We start from the raw sequence: 19,459 nt of genomic DNA, 5'->3' as shown, positions 1-19,459 counted from the left end.
AAATAGTGACTTAATACTGGAGGAAGACTAACATTGGTTCTGGTAACTTTGTTAAGTGTATGAATTAGAAAACAGTTGAAAAGCATAAAATACTGAATATCAACATGACAGCCATATATCCCTTCAAATCAAGAGAAATTTTAAAATGAGACCTCTTGGTAAGGTAGATGTGGGACAAGCCAGTGGAATCAGAAAGACTTGAAATTTGAAACAGGTTCTGCCACTTTATCAACTGTGTAACTTTGAAGAAATTATTTTTTCTATCTGTAAAATGGGAATAACAATAATACCTACCTGAGGATTACATGTGACCATATGTGAAAGCATTAGGTAGACTGTCAAGAGCTAAATGTAAGCTATTATTAAACATCCAAAGTGGGGTGATTTAGTAGCATTTGGTAGACAATGATTTGGTAGCATTACAAAACTTTACCCTGATATCAGCTAGAAAAAGTTATTTAAAAGTCAATATACAAACATGACAAAATGAAGTTCTAGAGTCTGAGGTGTGGTTTTCTAGCTCAGATATTTTTCTTGATTTCACAGTACCTAGCCTAGTGCCTTTACATAAAACTGGCCACCTATCTACAATTAATGGTCCCACTCTATTTGACCACATCTACAGGCTGAGTTTTAAGAGTGGATAATACATTTTAAGTATTTTTTAAGCTAATACATTTATTAGCTTAAAGATAATAATTTTTTAGTTTAGCTTAAAAATTAGCTTAAAAGAGTGGATAATAAACTAAGATGACTAGAATGGTTAGAAATCTACAAATTCTCAGTGTCTAAAGAAGTAAAGGCTAAAGTCAAATAAAATGGCGGTATCCACATATGGAAACATCTGTGAGACAGAAAAAAAACAGTTCTTTGTTAGACTAAATGTCTCTTTTAACTCTGTAAGTTCGTAAGAGATGGAGAGTATAATGTGAGTTTATGTAAAATGAGAAATACTCACAACAGTGAAATGAGCTGTGTTTTGTCTTTCCCCTCAGATGGGCTAATGTGAGATGACAGTAATGGAAAGAAAAGACATTTTTCAATAACCAATATTTTATTTGTCTCAATTGGGGTTAAAATAAATCAATAATAACGACTTTCTAAAAGTAATGTATCTGGCCATTTAATCTATACTCGTGTGAAGGTTTAGGTACTCAAATTTGAAACAAGTATTAAAGGGCAATTCCTGTACTTTCAAAAACAGAACAAATATGCTAAATTAGTTTTAGATAAGAGTACATTAATACAAACTTATTTAGGTCAATTTATTCAGAATCAATGTCAGCCACTGTGACTTAATTCATCAAGTATGGCTATGAATTAATGCAACTAGTTCAACAAATCTTACATGAAAATCTCCCTTACTGTGCAATTTCCATGATATGTATGAACAACATTCTTGCAGGTTTTCAATTCTTTTCAAAGGATAGTATGAACCTATTTTAAGAACCTATCTAAAAAATAAGGAAACACATTATAATCTCAACTCAGAATATTCATAAAAATTCTGATTTAATCATTCAATTATAAAAGTATGTCATCATAATTGTTATTAAATTTTTTTGTATCTGCACATCATTATTTTCTTAGAAGCACAGGAAAATATGTTATATTAGAAATGACAAATATTTTATTAAGCCTAATTTTCCCTGAAGAATGTAGATAAGATGCACCAGTGATGGTTAGACTCTTCACTGTTTAATATTTTCTACTTTAAAAAACACTCTTAAAGCCAATAAGCCCACAGGAATGACTGCAAAATTAATTTTTAAAAAGTCACATAATGAGATCTAAAAAGCGTATTAGGAAGGCAGTTTCTACACTGTGCATGCAGGCTATCACCTCCATCTCATCAGAGTAAACCATAAATGGTCTCAATTAAGGTTAGAGATGGAATAACCAGATAGATTTTGGTCAAGATACTAAAAACTAACCAGTAATAATGGTAGCAACAAAGTGTTATCACCATACTAGTTGCAATGTAAATTAAAATGACCCACCTCATTTTTCAATAAAATCAATACCCAAGAATAAGCTTTTTTTATTTTAAAAAATTCATTGTCAGTTAAAAAATATAACAGCTTTATAGAGCAATTTGAGTAACAAAATAAAAATGACAGAATTTTATTATAACTAAAAAAATAAACATTCTTAAGTCCATGGTGATATAAATAAATGAGTATATAAATAAATGGGTAGAAGGGACAGCTTTTCCTTACAGAAAAATCCCAGTTAATAAATATAGATGGAATGAAGGAAATACAAAATTACCTTTAGGTAAATGCCACAATAACTATTGTAAGCAAACTCCACCAAGAGATGCCAAAATCAGTGTGTAAAAGTCTGAGAAGTAGCTCCCCCCACCAAGATATTTATCAATTATAAAAGGAAAATTGGTAACTCTACAGTGGAAAAATCCAGCAGGCGCCACCTCAACAAAGTGACTAAGATTAATGTCCCCAGTAACACAACATAGTGACATCATGTTCCCTGGTATGACGTACTGAGAAAGACATAACATCCCTTCCAAGGCATTCTTGCCAAAAATGCACAATATCAATCAAATCATGAAAAAAAAAAAAACAAACAAACACCCAAAGTGAAAGACAAACTATAAGACAGCAGAAAAATACTGTTCAAAAGTGTCAAGCTCATGAAAAACAAAGAAAGACTGAGAACTATCACAGATTAGAAGAGACCAAGGAGACACAGCAACGAAATGCAATGTGAAGACAATGAGAAGACAAGCCACAGACTGAGAGAAAGTGTTTGCAAAAGACCTATCTGACTAGCAACCAATGTTTCATGTAAACTCTGAGAAGAAATAAATCTTGCCTTATTTAAAAAAAAAAGCTGATAAAAGACTGTTATCCAAAATATACAAAGAACTCTTAAAACTCAATAATAATCCATTTTGAATTTATTTTTGTGTATGGTGTTAGAAAGTGGTTCTAGTTTCATTCTTTTACAAGTGGTTGACCAGATTTCCCAGCACCACTTGTTAAAGAGATTGTCTTTAATCCATTGTATATTCTTGCCTCCTTTGTCAATAAGAAAACAACCAATCAGATTTTTAAACGGGCAAAAGATCTGAACAGATACCTCCCTAATGAAATACACAGATGGCAAATAAGCAAGTGAAAATATGCCCCATATCATTCATCAGCGAAATACAAATTAAAACAAAGAGATACTACTACACTGCATGCTTGCTTAGTCGTGTCCCAGGTATCGAACCCACATCTCCTGCACTGGCAGGAAGTTTCTTTACCACTGTGCCACCTGGGAAGCCCCATTCACTGCCCATGAGAATGTAAACAGTATGGCCATTTTGGAGGACAGGTTGTCAGTTTCTTACAAAATTAAACATTCTTACCATACAATCAGGGCTCCCCTGGTGGCTCAGTTGGTAAAGAAACTACCTGCAATGCAGGAGACCTGGGTTCTATCCCTGGGTCGGGAAGATCCCCTGGAAAAGGAAATGGCAACCCACTCCAGTATTCTTGCCTGGGAAATCCCATGGGCAGAGGAGCCTAGTGGGCTACAGTCCATGGGGTCACAAGAGTCAGACTTGACTTAGCAACTACACCACCACTACTACCATACAATCCAATAATCGTGCTCCTTGGGATTTACCCAAAAGAGTTGAAAATCTATATTCCCACAAAAACCTGCACATGAATGTTTATGGCAGCTTTTATTCATAATACCAAAACTTGGAAGCAATCAAGATGTCCTTCAGTAGATAAATGCATAAATAAACTGTAGTACATCAGAAATGGATCTTAGCACTACAAAGAAATGAGCCATCAAGTCATGAAAAAACACAAAGGAATTTTAAATGCATATTACTAAGTGAAAGAAGCCAAGCAGAAAAGGCTACATACTGTATGATCCCAACAATATAATATTCTGGAAAGGGAAAAACTATGGCAATAGTATAAAGCGGCTGAGGGGAGGGTGGGATTACTAGGCAGCACACGGAGGGGTTTTAGGGCAATGAAACTATCCTGGATGATATTATAATGGTGGATATCAATCATTTATAAATTTATCCAAACCCACAGACTGTACAATTTCAAAAGTGAACCCTAATGTAAATGATGGCCTTTGCATGATAATGATATGTCAACGTAGGTTCAACAGATATGAGATGTTGATAGTGTAGGAAGCTGTTGGGGGGGGGGCAGATAGGATATGGGAACTCTTTGTATTTTCCGCTCCTTTTTGCTATGAACCTAAAACTGCTCTTAAAAATAAAACTGTTTTTAGAAACTGCAAAGTGGGATCCTAGATTGTAAACCCTGGAACAGGGAAAGTATACTAGGGTACTGGGGGAAAAGGTTAACTTTCTATACTTGATCACTGTAATATGATTAGGTAAATTGTTAACATTACGGGAAGCTGAGTAAAGGATATATGTGAACTCTGTACTATTTTTTTGCAATAAAGTCTAAAGCCATTTCAAAATTAAAAGTTTTAAAAATTACAGCCATAATTTCAGTTTAAACAGAGACAATAAACAAATTTCCCATTTTTTTCAAGGGAACTTTGTGGCCCATGAAGTATATTACAAGGCATTATTTTATGAGACCACCTGTAACAAAGTCCTTCCAGCATTTAACCAACTATATGTCAACGGTAATATTATTACTAATGTAATTAATACTAAATACTGCACATTTTGTTCTAATTGCTCTAAAATGTAATGATGACAACATCCATTTGACTGGTGAAAACACTGATTATCTAAAGTCACTTGATTATGGGGAAAGGGGAGGAGGGATAAATCAGGAGTTTGGGATTCACATATACACACTACTATATATAAAATAGATAACCAACAAGGGCCTACCGTACAGCACAGGGAACTATACTCAATATTTTGTAATGACCTATAAGGGAAAGGAATGTGAAAAAATATATATATGTACATATAACTGAATTGCTTTGCTGTATACCTAAAACTAACACAACATTGTAAATCAACTATACTTAAACTAAAAAAAAAATTTAAGTCACATAATTAGTAATAGAGTTGTGATTTCAGCTTCAGAATCCAGGAACTCAACCACAATCCTATACTACTTCTCAAAAACCAAAGTAGTGGTACGGTAACAGCAGCAACAGCAAAAATGATAATGATGATAGTGGTAATAATAATAACAATAAACAACCAGCAAAATATATTAAAGGTAGCCCGTGGATAAGATCATTTTGACCTACATCATTTTCACTCTATAGTAGAGTACTGTTAACAGGTAAATGCCAGTGTTTTGTTAAATATTTAATTGTTATGGGAAGAAATGCTAAGCTGAGAATCTAACGGTTGACAGTAAAAAGTTACCTTCTGTTTTTCTCTATAATCTTCTCCTTCAAACTTGTACAAACTTTGTTCAATGTCCATTCTAAAATTTCTCAGAGAAGACTCTCCCATTTTCTGCAAGCGTTCATTCATCTCTGCGGTCTAAAGTTGAATGCATTGAAATTAGAAAATTATCACTGAATTACTTATAAAAATCTGTGAGTTCTCTGTCTCTTAAAGGCAATTATTGACATGAAATATACAATCTGTTCATTTACAAGGTAATAATGCAATGCTAACATCAAACTTGAATATAAATTTAATTTACCCTAAGTATTTTAAATATTTCAATGGTTCTTCTTAAGTGCTCTGACTAAGGCTTTCTCTAAAATCTTTCATCATTGAAAATGTATCCCTATTATAATTTCTGCTGCATAATTTTATGGGACACATGGTAATGCTAAAACAAAGGCAAACTTGGACTAAACAACACATCTGCACGCTAATATGAAACACAGTAATACAAGACTGCTCAAAATCCAACATATAACCTCAGATACCTGAAAAGGTGCTCAATATCACTAATTGTCAGGGAAATGCAAGTCAAAGCCACAAAGGTGTGATATCATCTCACACCTGTTAGAATGGCTATTATCAAAAAGACAAGAAATAGCAAGTGTTGGTGAGGATGTGGAAAAAGAGGAACCCTTGTGCACTATTGGTACTGGTACAGCCACCGTGGAAAACAGTATGAAGGTTGCTCTAAAAATTAAAAATAGAACTACCATATGATCCAGCAATTCTAAATTCCACTTCAGGGTATTTATTTGAAGGAAATGAACTCATTAATTCGAAAAGATACCTTCACCCCCATGTTTGTTGCAGCACTATTTACAATAGCCAAGACAGGAATACAACTTAAGTGTCCATCAATGGATGAATGGATAAAGAAAATGTGGTGTATATGGATACAATGGATTATTATTCAGCCATTAAAGAGAAGGAAATCCTGCCATTTGAGACAGGATGGATGGATCTTGAGGCTATTATGCTAAATGAAATAAGTCAGGGAAAGAATGGAGAAGGACATGGCGACCCACTCCAGTATTCTTTCCCAGAGAATTCCATGGACAGAGGAGCCTGGTGGGCTGTTTCAGTCGTGTCCGACTCTGTGCAACCCTATGGACAGCGGCCCACCAGGCTCCTCTGTCCACGGAATTCTCTAGGCAACAATACTGGAGTGGGTTGCCATTTCCTTCTCCAAGATAATTTCTAATCCCATGCAAAAAGAAAGGTCATAAAATGCAGTCCTGATACAAGTGATTAAACAAAAAATTTACTTGGCTTTTAAATACAGTAAATACCAATATTATAAGTATGAGGTATAAGGTCACTTGATTTTAAACTCTGGTTCTTAGTCTTTCTCACCAAAAATTAAACTAAAAAAATAAAAAATACTTAATTATCCCTAGATATAAATCTATAAATTCTTACAGAGAACATGTGTTATTTGAAACAGGCATTTGAAACAATGCAATAAAATAATTATGCTGAAGTATGTTGATTTTAAAGCAATTGATCAGGAAAACAAAAAGCCATTTTAACCTACCTTCTTTTCCCCTCTTTCCAGAAGAGTTGTAATGTCTTCATCTGTCAGCTCACTTTCTTTAGAAGCAAAAACATGGGTGGCTCCATGACGTATCATTTGCAACATTTCCTCTTTTGCCATCTTGTTAGACTGTTGGTCAATGAGTCGCCCTAATAATAAAAATAAAAACTGTATATATTCAATGATATTTCAGAGAAAGCATAGCATAATAGTTCTAATCAGACACTACTACATTTAACCATGAGTCTTCCTGCAGTGCAGGAGACCTGGGTTCAATTCCTGGGTCGGGAAGATCTCCTGGAGAAGGAAATGGCAACCCAGTCCAGTATTCTTGCCTGGAGAATCCCATGGACAGTGGAACCCGGCAGGCTACAGTCTATGGGGTCACAAGAGTCGGACACGACTGAGTGACTAAGCACACATTTAACCATAAGTAAAGCTTTACAGCAGAAAATTAGTGAACTTTGAAGTAGTTTTTTAAATGAATAACCCTGCAAGTTTTTCTTCTACCATACCTTCTATTTCAATGAATTTCCTTCTATAAAATTCACTTAAAACACAGGAGGACAAAAACATTTTTTCATGTTCAAACTTCATTTCTCAGATCAAATTTCTCTGTATGAAAAGGCACCCTCTAATACATACTTAAAATTTTAAGCCAAACTTTTATCTGCTACATAATATCAAGTACTTCAAAAGACATGCCATTGACATTCAACTATAAGCTAGTGAGGTTCAACTACCTACCCCATATACTGAACACAAGGTTTCAAAATGGGGATTTATTTTTAATTTGACTTTCTTCTCTAAGATTGCAGATTTTGGCCAACTATCATTAAAAGCAATCTCCTTTGAAGAAAACTGCATGTGTTTTTCCAAAGAAACATCTAAGAAAGTTTACACATATAAATACCTTGTTGTATGACAATTGAATCCAGTCTCAGTTTTATCTCAGCTCTTTCAACAATCCTTTCTTCAACAGTGTTGTCAGTGATGAGACGAAACACACGTACTGGCTTCTTCTGACCAATACGATGTGCCCGATCCTAGTAGAAAAAATCCTAATATAAGACACTTGGTATTTTGGATAAAATGTATGGTATAGCTAGCTTATGCTATAAAATTCTGAAAATAAAATTAGTTCCTGATCTCTCTAGACCGGCCACTTCTGAAAGAAGGATAATAAATATTAAGATTATCTAGAGAACCCTGGGAACAAAGAAATCCACAAATATTCTGCTGTATAAATAATGGAAATTTCCAGAAGGACAAAAGACAAAAGCCCTTTAAGATAAGGTCTAAAAAGAGCTGAAAGCTTCTGGACTGAGTTACTGAGTAACTTTAAGCCATTAAATAAAAATATCTTCCACCCTAGCAAGGAGTTTTTTAAGTGAGGGGCAAAGTAGTTAACAAGGGTTGCTATGGTGGCAAAAGTCAGCCTTCTCTCATCAGCAAGCAGTTCTTTCTGCTTACTGAGGCAATTCAGCAATCTGCAGTAAAGGGTCATAAACATTAATGGGAGATTAATACCCTTACTGTATGGTCTAGAATTTGGTCCTGTGGTTTACAGTTGGTAAAGGTGACAGGTGGCAAGTTCTGATAACAGATAAACAGCTAGGGGGAGTATTTTCTAAAACCCCAGAAGTTCTCAGCAAATATGTGAAGGGAGAAGGGTAGCTGAGCAAAAAAGCAAAGAAACAAGTTTCAAACAGCCCTGTACTAAATATAAAAACACCAGCACCAGTAACAGTTTCAACACAACACGCTGAAAGAGAATGCAACACCCCTACACACATTTACATTTCAAACTCAAATCAGTAAATTGTGAAAGATCAGCTATACTCTAACACTTTTAAGGAAATGAAGTGTTGTCAACAGGTTTTCCAGTTCACTAACACTAATTTACCAGGACTTACTCCTACCGAGTCAGATCAAACACGCTAAAGTAGTAATAACTGGTGCTAGTGGTAAAGAACCTGCCTCCCAATGCAGTAGACATAAGAGATGCAGGTAAGATTCCTAGGTTGGGAAGATCCCCTGCTGCTGCTGTTGCTGCTAAGTCACTTCAGTCATGTCCGACTCTGTGTGACCCCACAGACGGCAGCCCACCAGGCTCCCCCGTCCCTGGGATTCTCCAGGCAAGAATACTGGAGTGGGTTGCCATTTCCTTCTCCAATGCATGAAAGGGAAAAGTGAAAGTGAAGTCGCTCAGTCGTGTCCGACTCTTAGCGACCCCATGGACTGCAGCCCACCAGGCTCCTCCGTCCATGGGATTTTCCAGGCAAGAGTACTGGAGTGGGGTGCCATTGCCCTCTCCGGGGAAGATCCCCTAGAGGAGGGAATAGCAACCCATTCCATTATTCTTGCCTGGAGAATCCCATGGACAGAGGAGCCTGGTGGGCTACAGTCCAGGGTCACAGAGTCAGAGTCCAACTGAAGCGAGTTAGCACCAGCAGCAGCATGCCAAAGCATGTGAATTTTAAAATGTCCTAATGTAAGTATTTTCAATTCTCTATTACAAAAGAAAAGGGAGGACTTCTAAGCTCTGCCTCATTGGCATATGATTTTGTTTCCAAAGACAGTCAATTGTCCCCAAAATTCTGGGGATTTTGAATGCATAGCTATTTTGTATCTTTTTACTTCTGAAATTAAATTCACCTTAAAATTTGAGTCACAGTGACTGAAGTTGTAGCTCTAGTTCAATAAATGATAACATGATTAAAAGTAAGAAAAGCTCTTTGAATTTCTTAGGGTGGAATAGTTTCTGATAGTGTTTCTAGGTAGCAAATGTTTTCCTGGAATATATTCCTTTGTTACATTTTCACCTTCTTGCTCCAGTTGTTTTATTACAGAAGTTAAAATCCTATCTCTCCCAATTTTAGTGCTAAGGATTTTAATATATTTAGTTGTTGAGCAGAATAATACTTAGAGACTAATTTTTAATCCCTTATCATTCAAACATGAATGTACCCTCTTCAATATTTAGGAATGGGGAAAATTTTCATTTGTGTTTCATGATAAAAGCCAAAATCAACACAGAAATGCTGCAGCTGGATTTGGCATCTATCTGTTTTCATTTCGTTTTTGCAATTAGCATAGCAACTTTTTTTTTCCAAACCTCCCAAAGATTGCTGTTACCGTTTCATCATAAATTACCTTCATGCTGTATAAATCGCAATAGTTTTCTCAACTAAGATAAATTTCTGATATCATTAAAGATAACTAACCATAGCTTGCAGATCCACCTGTGGATTCCAGTCTGAGTCATACAGTATAACCACATCAGCACTTGCCAAGTTAATTCCGAGACCTCCAGCCCTGGTACTCAGCATGAAGATGAATTTGCTACTATTGGGAATATTAAAGGCCTCTATTGCTTCCTTTTTTTAATTGATGGGAGATGGAAGAAAAAGAGAGAAAAATATAATTATATTACCAGAGTTCTTAAGAAATAAATAAACACTTTAACATGCATGCTCAAACCCCTACTTTGTAATATTCTTCCACCTTCAAAAATATTTAAGCATCTATCTATAAACTGCACTGTGTATACAGTAAAAAGTATATTAAATAATGTAACTAATCTTTAGACACTTACACTAGTAAAGACAAACAACAATCACAAAGACAAATTTAACTAAGCAAGTGATAAATTATTTTAAAATAAAAATAGTGAAAATGTTTTAATTGAGTGAGAGCTAAAATTTATTTAGGGGGCAAAATGTCAGATATCTCAACTTCATTCCCATTAATTTATGAAGGATTAATAAAGAAGATATAGTTTAGAAGACCAACCAAGAGAGAAAAAAAAGTTTAGAAATGGGAATGAGAGCAACAGATAAAGGGGAGGTAGGTAGATTTACTACCGTATGGTGAAAAGGAGCAAACAGGGAAGTAATGAGGAAAATCAGGAAGGTAATCCATGGATATTTAGTAAAGAGTCTTAAAAATTAATAGGACATTAATATCCTTACTATATAAAGATTTCAATTAATTAGAGAAAAAAAAAAAACACTAAGACCCCAGTAGAAAAATGAGGGAAAAAAAAAAAAAAAAAGAACAGACAGTACACAGAAGAACAAATACAAATGGCTAATAAACACAAGAATAATGTTCAGTCTTACTAGTCATCAAGTAAATGCAAATAAAAAAACATAATACCATTTTTTGAAGATTAAAAGAATGATAATACTCAATGTTGACGAGGGGGCGATGAGACGGGCACTCTCATACATTGCTGCTGGGAGTGTAAATTGGTACAACCTTTCTGGAAAGCAATTTGGCAACATGCATCAAGAGTCTTAAATGTGTTCATACCCTTTGACCCAGTAATTCCACTTCTAGGAATTTATCCTAAGGAAATAATCAGAGATGGGCACAAAGATTTATGTAGAAGGACTTTTACTTAAGCATTATTTATAATAGTGAAAAATTGGAAACAACCTAAATGATCAACAACAGGGGGATAAATTATTTACTGTATGTCCATAGGATGAAACAGTACACTGAAATTATTTTTACGGTGATTTATTTTTTTTTACTAATATGGGGAAATACAACATAATGTTGAGCACAATGTATCAAGATACTGAACTTTATATGTAGCATATACAGTATTATATTAATTACTTATATATTATATATGCATAGAAAGATCCGCCAGAAATACTTTTATTTTCCAAATCTCCTTGGCAATCATATATCACTTTTATAATCATGAAATACAGGAAGTTCTGTTTTCAAGGAATGGAATGGCATGGTCAAAAGCTGCAGGCAGAGAAGGCGACTCTGCTGCAGTCCATACAGCACGTAGAGGGGCAGTACAGAAAGCAGCATGGTGTAGTGAGAGGCAATTTGGTGTAGAGGAAATAGCAAAAACCTGGGCATGAGTCATAACTCTACCATTTATTACACATGTGGTTCTCAGCAAGCATTTAACCTCTCTGAGACACAGTTTCAAGTGGAGCAAATTATGCCAATACTTCACTGGGCTGCTAGGAGAATTCAACTGGAACTATAAAGTTGCCTCGCCTATAGCTGTTACTTGATAAATGTTAGCTCCTTTCCCTATAAAAGTGAAGTTAAAGTTAAGGTAAGTCAAGGTTACAGAAGCTAGCTGAATTTAGCTATATCTATGGCAAATCTGAGTGCTATTGAGAAAGAACTGCTTATGAACAGCTCGTGAACAATTTGAGTAAGGAATCCAAGGTGGATTTCCACTTCTTATTGGGAAAACAGATGAAATGCTTATCTGAACGATGACATAATGGGGAGGCAGGATGTTTCCAAAATAAAATGAACAGCTCTCACTGTGCTGCATCTAAAGTCAAAACATGTGATTCCAACTCTCTGAAGGGAGAACATTATTTAGCATTTTAAGAGACCAGATAATTGGGGCATAATTAGGTAAAGTCCATATTATTCATGAGCAGAGAGATCAGTCAGAAATGCAAACTGGCTATTTGAGATCAGAAAGCACCTACTCTTCTGCTTTAATATCAACTTCATTCCAGGAAGAAGGGCCATCTTGAATGGCACTATATGGCCTATGCTTCATGTGGATTGGCAGAAATCCATTCTCAGGAAGAAATCAGCAAAAGCCCAATAAAGTTTTGAGTTACCATTTCCGAGAGAGTCAGACTATAGAGCAGGGAACAGTGTAAGCTTTGAAACATCCTTATTTATAAATATTACCACAACCGTTTCCCCATAGTGGGTAGCAGGGAAACCCTTAATGTGAAAAGGGCCTGTGCTTCTGCTATAGGAGGCACACAAGGGACAGAGTGCCCCCTGCAGCTATGGAAGGACAAGGACATAGGCTGAGAGTCTCTGTGGCCTGAGAAGGGGTCCAAGAGCTGAGAAGTGCAAAGGCCTGTGTGCACTTTCATGACCTGTGATCTATACTGCACTGCACGGCACAAAAACTATGTTCATACCTATTCTATCCAGTGATCCTCACAACACTGTCAGGAAAACAAAAGCTTAGGCATTAAAGTACCCTTATAATATACAGTTAAAGATACTGAGGCTCAGAGGATTAAATAGCTTGCACACATAATGGTGGAGTTGATGTTAAATTCAAGTCTTCGGAAACCAAGTTCAATGCATTTTCCACTATACCATGAAATCACGGTCTCTGCCCACAGCATGAGTATAGACTTAAAACAGAGGCCAAAGACAGAGCCCTGAAGGATCACAGAAAAGAGAAGATAAATTAGCAAAGCCCTCCCTCAGAAAAAGTGCTTTAAAGGGTTTTATATACATTAGACCCCTGATATTCATGAAAAATAATCTTAAAATCTTTAAGAATTTCCAAGTTAAAATATACTGGGTGCTAGACTGGCTTCCTCATTAGCTAAGTGACTCATTCCTGCACACCAACCTTTTAGTCTTCCAAGATCCAACTGAATGATAAGCACCTGTACCTATGTCGTCCAATTTCAGTTTTACAAAATGTCTATTGAGATCATTTCCTATACAAATTATTGTCTCATGAATCCTTACAGTTGCTCATAAACTGAAAAAGTCTCAACTGTTCAACTCCATGAATGGCGAGGGTCTAATGTAGGAGGCAAATCAGGAAAAGAAAATGACATAGAATCAAGGGTCAAAGAGGAAGCGGAGAAACAGCAAGTCAAAGGGCCAAGGATAGCAGTGGTTAGAAGAGGTAAGGATGCGATGGTGCAGTGTCCTTTTGATAAGCGAGAATGTCTTTGAAAACCTTGGAAAGAATGATCTGTAAAGAGCCAGTGTAATGAAAGTCCAGCTGAAGATCTCAAGGAGCGAAAGATGGTAGTGAGCAATTCAATGCACCTAGCTAAAGAAAAGGCCAAAATTCAAAACTACCTAATGATGAAAAACATGGCGTAACTGAACTCTGATTTTTCAAGTCTTGTTTTATTTTCTCTTCCTCACCTCTCTTTCTTCATGTGGAGTTTGTCCATCCAGTCGACAATACTCGTAACCACGCCACATACAATAATCCTCCAAAATGTCCAGCAAGCGTGTCATCTGGCTAAAAATGAGAACCCTTGAACCTAAAACATTTCACAAACAAAAGGCAAGTTATTCAACTTGTGTAAAACTAACTTGAAAGTTAAAACATCATATGCAATATAAATATTTGACACGTGAACACTCATACCACTAATGAATACTAAGCCCCCTACACACATCTCTTCAATGGATACTATACAGAAGTATGTGTTTGTTGAGTTATACATTTTTAAGGTCTTCAAAATCATACATATTGAGATGATTTAAAGTCTGCCTTTACTTTGTCCTGAGGATGTTTCTAGTCTCTCAGGCTCAGGAGGTACACCCCCACATTGCTTTCAAGATTCTCTTCCTAACATACAAGTCTGATTGTGTCATTCTCCACAGGCAAATCTTCTGCAATTACCCACACCACCTTCAAAATAGCCCAAAACCCATAAAGCATGGTTTAAATGGCCTTTTGTAATAGCCCCAATTCATCTTCCCAGACTCATCCACTGCCACTCTATCCAAATACCATAAGCTCCACATTCCCTTCTTTCACACCTCTGCTTCATTGCAGAGATGGAAAACCCTTGCCCTCCTTTTTTTCCACTGTTTACTCCTACACATTCTGCAGTGCTCACCCTAAATGTTATCTTTGTGAAGACTCCCTCAACCCCTAATATCTTAGCATATCACAGCACTTATCGCAATGACTTGCAATTATGTCTCCTCACTGCACTGTGAGCATCTACAAGGCAAGGACTGTTGTCTTACGCATTCTTGTATACCCAGCCCATAGGGGCTTCCCAGGTGGCACAGTGGTAAAGAATTCACCTGCCAATGCAGGAGCCGCAGGAGACGCGGGTTCTATCCCTGGGTTGGGAAGATCTCCTGAAGGAAGAAATGGCAACCCATTCCAGTCTTCCTGCCTGGGAAATCCCATGGACAAAGAAGCCTGATGGGCTACAGTCCACAGCAGCACAAAAGAGTCAGTCACAACTTATCAACTAAACAACAACATACACAGCCCACAGGACAATTCCTAACCAAAGAGTAAGTACTCAACAATGTGTGCTGAATAAGTGAATGAATGAATGATGAACAACTAAGCAAAATGTTATTCATATACAATATTACGTTATTCCACATTACTTTGAAGATCTGTAACTTACCCTGTTCTTTGAGTTTGGCCAATAGTTTATCGAGGACTACCATTTTACCACTGTTGCTAACAATGTGCTCATCAGTGGTGTAGGGGGGACCAGGCTCAGCACCATCAAACAGGTAAGGGTGATTACAACACTTTCGAAGCTGCATCAGAATGTTTAAGAGTCGCATCTTGTCCATTTTGCCAGCAGAATTTAAAACGTCAATATCTTTCATCAGGATTTTTGTATACCTAAAAATTTAAACTATAATTAATCATCAACTATTATACAGGCTTAACACCATCAAGAAATGTCTGTTTGGGAAAAAAAATGTCCTTTTGATAATCTGCTTAGATTCCTATTTAAAGAAGAACAAAAAGATCTGATTGGAGACTAAATGTGATGAGCAAAACCAAAAAACTAGCGAGGATTTGAGTATTTTAACTTGTGTGCTGCCTATAAACCGATTTCCTTCTGCTTTATCCATTGCTAAAAATCGCCATCAGTTGATAACAATTCAGACAACTACATACAATAATTATTTAATAACTACAATATTTTTTCAAAGTTGGCATCCAGCTTTTACTTGTTTGAGCTAAAAACATTTGCAATTTCTTATACCTGTCTTCATAGGTCATTTTTTTCTGACCCTATAAACATTTTTATTGACTTTTCCAGACTTTCACCCAGGAAAAAAACAGATCTATGTATGCACCTGGGGAGTAGTAATATTTAATTCTAACAATAGCCAACTTGTACTGAGTGCAAGTGCCAGGCATATGAATCATCTTGTTAAATCTTCACAACTCTGAGGTATGTACTAGGGTCGCCACCACTTTACTGATGGAAATTCAGGCAGCTAAAAGAAGTGAAACAATTTATTCAGAGCCACAGAAAGGGACAAAGCAAGGGTTTGATCTTACTTCTGAGTCTAGAGAAATATCCTCTTTATCACTACCCTATACTGGCTTCAATAATAGAGAAGTGTCTATATAGTATATGTTACCTAAATTTTATTTATATAAGCAACACTTTGCTTCTCTTACTAGCATTATTACATTACTAACATGTTCAATTTATATCAAATTTATGATTCTGTGTGACTCTTGTCAATTTCCTGTTCTGCTTGTATTTATCAAACCAATCCAGCATCTATTTTTATAATATCTACAAGCTCTGATATTTTCACTCATTATTATGGTTATTACTATTTTCATTGATGGAAAAAGCAAGAATAACAAATGTGCCAGTGACATTATCCCCTTTAACTCTGACATCATTCTTATAAGTATTATTATCGCCATTTTACAGAAGGGAAATTGAGGTTACATAACTTGTCCAAGCTAAACAGCCATTAAGAGGCAATGCATGGACTCAAACACAGGTCTACAGACTCCCTATATTCTTTCCTAAAGGTTAAATAAAATACTTATCAACTTTATATTAAAATATTTGAACTACTTAACTTGGCACTTGAACCTAAAATGTACTTTCTGAACTAAAGTCACAATTGAAACACTACAAAGCTGATTTTTAATAAATCTTTACACATAAATTCTAGCAGAAATAAAATAACTCACCATTCCCGCTGCATTTTACTCAGTCCCAAGTAAATCTTGATTTCCTTTTTAGGAGGCAGACTCTTCTCCACATCAGTTTTTATTCGACGTAACAAAAATGGTTTTAAAACCTAAAAAGTGAGAGTTTTTATAAACGTTTATAAAACATTCAATATTATAAACCATTTATTTCATTGACAACACTCTGAGGTGAAATTTACTTCCCACTGTATAATCTGAAAAACACTACCAACACCAGTTGCTAATTTTCTTGGTAAAAAAGAACCAAGTAATGGCCCATTAGCAAACCAGAATAGGGGACCTAAATTAGACATCCATGATTTGATGGCACAAAAGACAATAAAAATTAAGACAACAAGATTACTGAATATTGAAAAAGTACAAAAAAAAAAAACCTTTTTAAAATTATCTGCTGTCATATAAGATTTGTAAACCTGAGAGGAAATCTGAAATCAGAGTATGAATCAGAGTGTCTCTAAAAATGAAATAAAAATTCAAGCCATTTAAAAATGGCTTTAAATATATGAATGAGAAGAAAATGGTTCAATGAAAAAGAAGATCAGAACAAAAAGAAAAAAACATGAAATTATCCATGTATACCTGCAAGGCAGATTCTATTACAAGAAAAGAACATCTGTGGGGCACCTGAATGTGCCAGACAATGTACCATGAACTTTAGATAGAGTATTAAATCCTTATAATAAGTCTTTGAGGGAAAGACATTTATTTCAATTTTAGTAACATCACCAAAGTCACTCTGCTAGTAAATGGTAGAAACAGTAATCAAACCCACATCAGGCTGATTTACATTTAGCCCAGTCCCTGATTAGCGGTTGTAAACTGGGCAAGTTCTTTAACTTTTCCAAGCCTGTTTCCTCATTCATTCATCCAAAACATATAGATTTATGGTATATATCTATGCTAAGCATTTTAAATGGGGGAAAAGATAGCTATTTCCAAGGCTGCTGTGACAATCTGTGGCAGTACATAAGTAGAGTTTAACCACAACAGACATCAGTAAACTGAGCTATTATTACTAGAGATCCACGGGAGGTAAGGAAAAGGGAAGTGCAAAAGAAGACTTCTGGTTTCCTGTTTGGGCCTCTTAAATTTGCCTAAGTTGCATTTTTAAGAGTTTAAACTGTCTGTGAGACATTCAGCAGAACACGCAGATGGCAGTGGGATATGTAAGTCTTGAGCTTAGGAGAGCGATAAGGAGAGAGAAATTTGGGAGTTATAAGTATAGAGGTATAGCTGAAACTATGGGAGTGATCCTCCAGGAGAGCACATATGAAAAAGGAAATCAAAGACAAAGCCCTGCAACACTGAACTTTCAGGGACAAAGAAAGAAAAGCCCATGATGGAAACAGAAAAGAACCGCCAAAGAGATAAGACAAAATGTATCCCATCCCCAGACACTAAGCAGGAAAGCACTTCAAGCAGGCATGGTTAGAGGTACTAAGTATTACAGAGAACTCAGGGCACTGACCAAAAGGTACAATGAAAAATCACAAATACTTGTGAGGTTAAGTTTCAGTTGTATTTAATGGTCAGTGGATTCAGAAATGAATAGGACCCATCAGAGACAGAGTAGCCATTCCTCAGAGCTGACCGAGTTCCTGCTATGAGAGGCCCAGCTGTACTGCAACTTGTATGACAGGATTCTTCGAAGATTTGTCTTCTACGCCTCTGCATTCTTACAATAAGTTCCCTATTACATAAGGTCACTGGTTTCTGACTTGTTCTGTTTAACTCTAAATAAATATTTACATAACACATGATGACTGGTGGGGCTTCGAGTCAATAAATAAATTTAATGAGCAGTTACTCTGGACCAGGCACACGGGGCACAATGTGGTGGAAAACAGACAGGATCCCTGCCACATTAAGTTTACATTTTTCTGGGGGAGGGGGAGAGAAGGAGAGATGAGCAATACATGTTTTTTTTTTTTTTAATTTATAAACAAAGACTGAGATTCTCATTAAAAACAGCAGACAAAAAAAAAAAAAAAAAACATCTATACCATCTTACAAAACTCCACTGAGTCAATTAAAATTTAGTTGTACATTTTTAAAAAAAGTGAATACTGACTTCCCTGATAGTCCAGTGGTTAAGACTCGACACTTCCAATTCAGGGGGTGCAGTTTCCATGCCCGGTCAGTCGGGGAACTAAGATTCCCACATGCCACAGGCGTCACGGCCAATAAAAAAGAAGCGTGAATAGACGATTTGGTGGTGGATGAAGAGGGGAGAAACTAAACTTTCAAATAGCTTAGCCATCAAGGGAATAAACCAGAATCACAGCTCGAGAGGGACAGAGTGTTGAAGGAGTACTGTTCTGTGGATGTAGGGAGGAGAGTCTAAGTGTGGGTTAGGATTTAATGAGGGAGATACTTGAGCATGTTTACATGTTGAGGGAGAAGAGCCAACATGGAGAGAGAGGTAGAAAATTCAGCCAATAAAAAGGAAAAATCAAAGAGAAAAGTCCCTAAGGAAACAGGAAAAGATGAGATCCAGGGTTCATGTTGGAAGAATTAGCCACTGCTCATGAATTTGAGCAAATTCTGGGAGATGGTGGAGGATAGAGGAGTCTGGCGTGCAGCAGTCCATGGGGTTGTAAAGAGTTAGACACGACTTAGTGACTGAACAACTATCAAAAAGAGAAAGAAAACCTCTTCTACTCAAACAGAAGGTAATACAGATGCAGATATTCTTAGAAGATGGATATCCTTCAAGAGTTCCTGCCTAATGACTTTTATTTCCTCTTTGAGAAAGGAATGACGTTACTTGCTGAGAAAGGAGGACAGGGAACACATGCGTTAGAGGTCTCGGGGA

At 36.2% G+C, this 19,459-nt stretch overlaps 1 protein-coding gene across 7 annotated transcripts in view; it reads right to left on the bottom strand.

The window, feature by feature from the left end:
• SMARCA1 (SNF2 related chromatin remodeling ATPase 1) overlaps positions 1-19,459 on the bottom strand; it is a 73,035-nt gene that overhangs the window by 30,199 nt on the left and 23,377 nt on the right. For 4 of the 7 annotated variants that reach the window (XM_086387215.1, XM_086387214.1, XM_086387216.1 and 1 more), the window contains exons 10-17: positions 16,624-16,733; positions 15,068-15,294; positions 13,830-13,951; positions 11,232-11,267; positions 10,142-10,294; positions 7,828-7,960; positions 6,915-7,063; positions 5,348-5,467 (exon numbers count right to left, since the gene is read on the bottom strand). In XM_086387215.1, the coding sequence (XP_086243341.1) occupies positions 5,348-5,467; positions 6,915-7,063; positions 7,828-7,960; positions 10,142-10,294; positions 11,232-11,267; positions 13,830-13,951; positions 15,068-15,294; positions 16,624-16,733 (1,050 nt within the window). The remainder of the gene's footprint in view (positions 1-5,347; positions 5,468-6,914; positions 7,064-7,827; positions 7,961-10,141; positions 10,295-11,231; positions 11,268-13,829; positions 13,952-15,067; positions 15,295-16,623; positions 16,734-19,459) is intronic. The other 3 variants (XM_086387217.1, XM_086387218.1, XM_086387213.1) reach the window with 1 other exon arrangement.

Source organism: Bos grunniens, chromosome X (genome assembly GCF_055505025.1).
Source record: "Bos grunniens cultivar Pamir isolate PY7600 chromosome X, Bosgru_T2T1.0, whole genome shotgun sequence".
Classification (NCBI taxonomy): Eukaryota; Metazoa; Chordata; class Mammalia; order Artiodactyla; family Bovidae; genus Bos; species Bos grunniens.
Note: the sequence above shows the minus strand (reverse complement) of the source record. Positions and strands in the feature narration are given on the sequence as shown.